Below are 7,500 nucleotides of genomic sequence, written 5' to 3' on the forward strand. Positions count from 1 at the left end.
TCTTGATATACAATACAAAAAATTGTATAAAAGGCCTAAGTCAGCATTATTTGGCTCACCTGTTTGTCCAGTGATTTTCCTCAAATGAGTTTATTTTCTAAAACTCTCTGAATTAAACTAGTAAATTTCAATGAGCTGTCAGGATCCCCTCCCCCCTCCCCATTAGGGTGACAAGTTCCCATTAAATTCTCTCAATCGGACCATAAACGTTTACGGTTACATAGTAGTGTATATTGGTACGATCGATCTGGTGGACAGAACTGGTGAGTATTTTACTTTTACGAACATCATCAATAATTCCTTTACTGCATTTCAGGAAATGGTCTTGTACAATCAAGTCAACTCCAAAGCCTTATCCAAGGGCCTGTACTTGGGTTACGTCAAACTCCAGACTTCCCTCGATGTTCTTCGTGTCATGGTGCCCAACAAAATGCCCAGCTGTATTCCCTATGTCAAAATCAAGGATTGTCCGAATGTCTCCAAGTAAGATATTATAGTTATCATTTATGACCCATTGGGGTCCCATGAGTGTGTTTGTGTGGATTGTCCCAATGTCTCCAAGTAAGATATTATAGTTATCATTTATGACCCATTGGGGTCCCATGAGTGTGTTTGTGTGGATTGTCCCAATGTCTCCAGTAAGATATTATAGTTATCATTTATGACCCATTGGGGTCCCATGAGTGTGTTTGTGTGGATTGTCCCAATGTCTCCAAGTAAGATATTATAGTTATCATTTATGACCCATTGGGGTCCCATGTGCCCACTTGAAAATTTTAAAAATCGTAGTTTTTAGGAGATAAATATGGTAGTCGCTGTAACTAACTTTATAGAGCAACAATTTACTTTTACAAAGAATAAAATAACACTTCAAAATCTTAAAAATTATCTAGTTTGGAAACAACTTTCCTTTTCAATAAGTTTTAATGAATTTGAGATATTCGTCAAGTTCTGAAACTGGGGTAAAAATTTCGTAATTCTACGATTTTTTGTAGTAATAGACAGGTCTGCATGTATGTGTGTGTGTGTGTGTATGTTTGTTTGTTTCATTTGTTTGTTTTGGGGTACGTTTATTTTTATTGCTCTTTAGTCAAAAAGGAATAATTAATTAACGATATTATGATAAATCTGACTTGACATTTTTTTTTTCTTTCCAGAGAGGAATGGCAATGGCTCCATCAATTTGATATGGACAATACCGAGCGTCCAGCCATGACTCCAGTTCAAGAACAGTTCCAACGTCTTTTATCTGATGCTTCCAAAAAACTATTTCACCAACTTGGTAAGGATCGTCTTATCATTATTATGTTAACTATCGTACTCTGGAAAACTCGTATTTAAACATTTGGCTGGAAAACTCGTTCTTCAATAAATATTGATCGATTTAAATGACTCTCATCTTGGCAAAATGTCTCGGACATCATCATCATCATCATCATCATCATCATCATCATCATCATCATCATCACTATCATCATCATCATTATCATCATCATTATCATCATCATCATCATCATCGTCGTCGTCGTCGTAGTCAGTAGTCATCATCATAATTATCATCATAATCATCAGCGTCATCGTCATCGTCATCGTAATCATCATCCTCATCATCATCATCATCATAATAATAATAATAATAATAATAATAATAATAATAATAATAATAATAATAATAATAATAATAATAATAATAATAATAATAATAATAATAACAACAACAACAACAACAATAATAATACCATAGTGCGTTTAACTATCCCGCTGTGGAAACCGGGATAAAATGCTGTCTCCACGGGCCTCATGGCTCTGAAGGACTGGACTTAACTATTGATCCACCTAACTCGGAATCCATCTCGTCTCCATTCAGGTCTTCCAGACAGCACGTTCTGTACCCACCGTATCTACGACCTGGAAGTCCTGGAACTGTCGCCCACGGTCAGCATGGTCCTCATCCTGCCTTCTATCGAGGACATCTGTATCGTGCCGGGACGGTCCGACACACTGGCCGAGAGAGTGGACTACACGTTCCTGCCTGTCCAAGTCTTCGAATCCAGTGAGTTTGTTGATTCATTTATGTTATCTATTTATTTATTTATTTTTTTATTTATCTTATGGTAAAATAAAGCGTGTGGTCATTTTATATTGTTTGTTTGAGTTTATTTATTGTTTTTGCTTTTGTTTTATTTTGTTTTGTTTTTTGTTTTTGTTCTGTTTTGTTTATCAGTCTGTTTGTTGTTTGTTTGTTTTTGTTTTGTTTTGTTTTGTTTATTATTTTGTTTTATTTGGGGGGGGGGGGGGGGAGAGTGGGGGTTTTTTTTGGGGTTGTTCTTTTTTTCTTTTGTTTTTTGTTTTGTTTTGCTTTGTTTTTTTTGTTTTTTTTTTTCTTTTTTTTTTGGGGGGGGGGGGGGGCGGTTTTGTGGGGACGGGGATTGTTTTGTTATTTTGTTTTGTGTGTGTGTGTGTGTGTGTGTGTGTGTGTGTGTGTGTGTGTGTGTGTGTTTCGCCCCCGATGACACCAATCATTCGCGTTAGTGCGAGTACCATAAGAGGCTGCTGCCAGCAGTATGTGTGTGTGTGTGTGTGTGTGTGTGTGTGTGTGTGTATGTGTGTGTGTTTTATTAGCATTTTTTATCGTTGAAATTATTTTGTTTTTCTACTTTTGTTTTATTTTGACTTTTATTATGCTCATCTCCTTTGATTGTTTTATCTTTCTTTTTTTTTTTTTTTCTTTTTTTTTTTTTTTTTTTTTTTTTTTTTGTAATACTGTTATTTGGTGTTTTAATAAAAAGAAATTTCATTTAATGTTATTTCTCAAAACGCATTTCTTTCTACCACCTCCAGTACACATGAACGCCTACCTACCCGAGATCTTCAGTCTCTACGCCAAGTTGTCTGCCATCGTGGAGATGGACGGGGTGCTAGCCCAACAAGGCCACAGAGAGGTCAGTTCTGTTTTTGTGACATCTACAATACTAGGGATGAAGAAATGGAGAATTGTGACCCACCAGCATATATTTCTTTATCCATGTCTATCTGTCTATACATCTATTTATCTATTCAGTTATCTCTGTCTATATCCATCTATCCATCTATTTATCTATCCATCTATCTACCAATAACTGCTTTGCTCAGTATGAGAAAATTTGAGCACTTTTCAATAGGACCAGCCATATTTTGAGAGTTCGCTCTTGATATCAATGCATCTGTCGAAGATCCATTTTCACATGCATTCAAAATGCTTTCGATTGTCCCAATAACTCCGTGGTAGAGCAAGCAAAGGGGCTCATCGGTCTCAGGTGCCGTCAACATAATAGTTATTGGGTCGAATGGTCTATTAAAATTTGGCGGAAAACACTTTGCCATAGGCTCATTGTCCTATCCAAAGAGCAGCAAGCAATTCTTATTGACCATTTTTTCAGCTTTATGTGACTAGACTGCTGTATTAATATCCTCAGCCTTAAGTAAGCTCATCTCGAGGTTGTCTTTCAAACTCCATCATTGCATATTTTGTTTTGTTTCCACACAGGCCTTTTCATCGGAAGAAATCAGTAAAGCCAAAGAGCAAGTGGAAGTGACGTCACATATCCAAACGAACCTTGACCGTGTTTGGAAGTGTGCCAGATGGATTCGAGACATCACCACTTACGCCAGGAACAAAGAAAAGAAATCTGGCATAGAAATGCTGCGAGTTGTTTCAATGCCCAAAACAGACCCCACGATCAAAATACACAACAATAACAATATAAGCAACAACAATAATAACAACAATAACATCAGTAGCCTAAACAACAACCATCACGCCAATTTTTCTAGTTTTAGCAATGTTTCTCCTCATATCGGCGGACATCAATTTAGTTTGAACGGTGGCCACAGCATTAGTCATACTTCTTCAAGTCTTCAAAACAAGCTCGCAAGAGCAGTTGGTAGTTCTAGTATGGGTTTGCCCGACGCAAAGACAATCAACGTCATCAAAGAGCGACGAATCGCGAAGTTTTTTGATCCGACCAACGAAGAAAATCCTCATAGCGCCGACAGCATTAGTGTTGGACACTCTATTGTACGACAAACCAGCAATGCCTCAGATGTATCTCAGTCTACTCAGCAACAACAGCAACCACAACAACAGCAGCAATATCAACTTCACCATCCCCAACAACAACAACACCATGCAAAATCGTTACCCGTCTCCCCGGTGACATCTCAAATCGGGGCAACTCATATCTCCAATCACGGGCGAATCTCGTCTTCTTCATCTTTATCCTCATTGTCAACAGTCGCGTCATCGTCGTCATCTTCGTCTTCGTCAAACACTACCATAACACCCTCCCATGACCCAAATTGGGGCATTATCAAAGTACACGCCGTTTATGAAACAGGACTCAGTAAAAACGTGAACATGAAACTCCACATCACGGAGCAGACGAGCTCCAGAGACATCATTAACTTGGTGGTCAGACATTTGAACTCCTTAGCGATGGAGAAAAGTCGAAATATGATTGTGTACCCTGAAGAACGTTTGTCGGAGTTCTGTGTGTTGTTGCAGTACCAAGGACAACGATCTGTGCTTAGTGACGATTTCAAACTGTTGCAGTTGAGAGGCCATTTGAAGAAGGCAAGGGTGTGCGTGACGAGACTGGAGAAAGACACGACGACGGTGACGACGACGGTGACGACGGCAAATGCGACAACTGCAACGTCGACTTCGACGCCGCCGACGACCATACGTAAGACAGAGACAACAAAGCAATCCATGGACGAGGAAGAAGAAAATGATTTGTTACAAGGAAGAGCCACTCTTGTTTGAGTTTGAATCTGGGTGCACATATTAGCAGGTCTGATAGCCGAGAGCAAGTATGGGCCTGTTTTAACATTGTTGTAATGGACAATGATATGTTGCGTTGGTTTGAGAGTATTTAATTTCCATTACAGAAATGAGCCCCATTAGAGTTTTGGTTATCAGACCTGCAAATAAGAATACGTTGGTTTGAATGAAACCTAAAACAGAAAAAAACGTGATTGAAATTGCCTCTCGTCGTCTGATTCTGTACAACTAGACTCTAATTCGGTATGAAATGAACGCTGAAAACTAGATTCCCAAGCCCAGATCTCAAAGATAATGGCATTTGAGTATTTGTTAGTTTTCCAAAGCTACAGTAATCTTCTTCTTCCGTGAAAGCTTTTGCATTTTGACTGACCTCAATACATTTGATAACCGAGACTTTAAGTTGAGACGGAGAGAGGAGAGTGGGTGGGAGAGGAAATGAGAAAGAGGGGAAAAGAGACAAATACCGAGAAAGACATAGAGAGAGAGAGAGAGAGAGAGAGAGAGAGAGAGAGAGGAGAGGGCGAGAGAGAGAGAGAGAGAGAGAGAGAGAGAGAGAGAGAGAGAGAGAGAGAGAGAGAGATTTGGAAACGCGTAAAGAGGATTTAGGTTTTAACATGGGGTTTTGCTTTCTTTTGTTTGTTTGTTATTTTGCTTTGTATTGTTTTGGGGGGTTTGTTGTTTTGTTTTTCCCTTGTTTTGTTTCGTTTTTTTTTCTTTTGATTAATCGTCTTCGCCTGATAATCTTTATATATAGTTTTGTTATTAACAGAAACAGATGAAGAAGACAACACATGATAACTGGTATAAAACTTACTCTGTCGTGAAGCAGTATTTTATTTAATATATTTTTTTTGTAAAATAAATTATAATACAAATAAGCTTTACATGCTGATCTGTGATAAGTTCAATAGTTTAATGATATTTTTATATTTTCATGTTTTATCTAACTGTCAGTATAGGCGCCTGGTTGATGGCACGAGAGAAAGGTGACATTGTATTTACTAGTATATACTTGCAAGGGCGCTGATCATTTCATTGCAATGAAAAGAAAAATTCAAAAAATGCCTATTTTACAACAAACAAAAAAAAAGTTCTATACACTTGATTTGCAATCTAACTCTTTTCCCTCGTCCGTCATAGCATTGCTATGACGTATTCCTTTTATCTCCTTAAATGAACGTGTACACATATGCAGGTCTGACATCCGAACTCTAATTTAACATTGTTGTAATGGACAATATTTTGTGTCATTTTTTAATATTTCCATTACAACAATGAGCCCATAAGGAATTGGGTTATCAGACTTGCAAATAAGTGCACGTTGTGTTAAACCAATCGTGCGTGACAGTTTTATGTCGGTGTAGATAGATGCCCAAAGATTGATTCGTTTGTTTGTTTTTTAATATACGACCTGGTTTTACATTTTTTTATAAAATTGTTTTAAGGCTATAACCAGCAACAGTAATACAAAAATCGCGTAAAGCTACCGTAGCCTGAAATCCCTTCGAGTGGGCATGGGCTAAATGGATCCGGGTGCAGTCGAGATTTTTTTTTCTAAACCCCTGACCACCCAGCAGTGCTTGGGTAGCTGTAACTTTTAGATCTGGTGGAAAGTACTTTGCGATAGACTATCGTCCTATCCAAAGAAGAGCAAGCAATTGCAATGGTCCGTTTCACGCTGTAAAAACCGGGGTAAACTTCGGCTCCATGGGCCTAATCGCCATGAAGGACTACTCTTTTTCACTTTCGTACCTCTGACCTTGGCCACATGGTCTTCCTTTCCCTTGTGAAGAATAATATAGGTATTACAATTGTCCCAACTATCGGTAGCCTCTGTGGTGTAATGGTAGCACGTCTGACCGGTAATCAGAAGGTCTGAGGTGCGATCCCCAGTCGAGGTCGACTGATTTTTTTTGGGATGTTTTTTTTTCTTCTTGTATTTTTCTTTCTAGCTTTGTTCTGGCACATTTCAAAAAGGCCTACACTTGTTTATATCTTAATCTCTTCTCAAAGCCTGATAGCTCGATCGAAATTCTTTTGACAATTTTATCATCTTTCGTTTTACTGATGCTTGAATTAATGACCTAACTGTGTCTCAAGCACCGTCAAACCTTATCACAAACAAACAAAAACAGTTTTTTGTTTGTTTGTTTGTTTGTTTGTTTGTTTGTTTTATTATGTCGGTTGAAATTAATGCTAAACATGAATTTTGAATTGTCATAACTGCTTTCACCACGGATAGTAAGTTTTTTGTTTGGGTATTCTTTTTTTATGAAATATAATTCATTTTTCTCATTATTTTATTTGACTTTAATCTCGATAAGTTTAATTTATGTAATCCATTTATACATTATTATTGTTTCAATGGATGGACGCAATGGGTGACTTGTAATAGTAGAAAACTGTCAACGTATAAATAGTCTCTCACAAAGGCAGCAGAATTGACATAAGACTGTATTCAGTAATACTCGGCATTAGTAGTGAGAAAATATAGAGTGCAATATATGTGATCTGGGCGGCTTATAATTAATTATTAATATTAATATATATATATATATATATATATTTTATATATATATATATATATATATATATATTATATATATATATATATATATATATATATATATATATATATATATATATATATATATATATATTATATTATATATAGT

The 7,500-nt window shown here is 37.0% G+C and overlaps 1 protein-coding gene across 2 annotated transcripts in view; it reads left to right on the forward strand.

Moving 5' to 3' along the window:
- LOC144972563 (ankyrin repeat and fibronectin type-III domain-containing protein 1-like) overlaps positions 1–5,915 on the forward strand; it is a 253,729-nt gene extending 247,814 nt beyond the window's left edge. For both annotated transcript variants that reach the window (XM_078913916.1, XM_078913917.1), the window contains 5 exons: positions 317–483; positions 1,158–1,282; positions 1,868–2,053; positions 2,842–2,942; positions 3,527–5,915. In XM_078913916.1, the coding sequence (XP_078770042.1) occupies positions 317–483; positions 1,158–1,282; positions 1,868–2,053; positions 2,842–2,942; positions 3,527–4,804 (1,857 nt within the window). In that variant the 3' untranslated portion in view covers positions 4,805–5,915. The remainder of the gene's footprint in view (positions 1–316; positions 484–1,157; positions 1,283–1,867; positions 2,054–2,841; positions 2,943–3,526) is intronic.
- Positions 5,916–7,500: the final 1,585 nt, after the last annotated feature.

Source organism: Berghia stephanieae, chromosome 5 (genome assembly GCF_034508935.2).
Source record: "Berghia stephanieae isolate SIO BIC M18660-M18661 chromosome 5, UCSD_Bste_1.3, whole genome shotgun sequence".
Taxonomy (NCBI): Eukaryota; Metazoa; Mollusca; class Gastropoda; order Nudibranchia; family Aeolidiidae; genus Berghia; species Berghia stephanieae.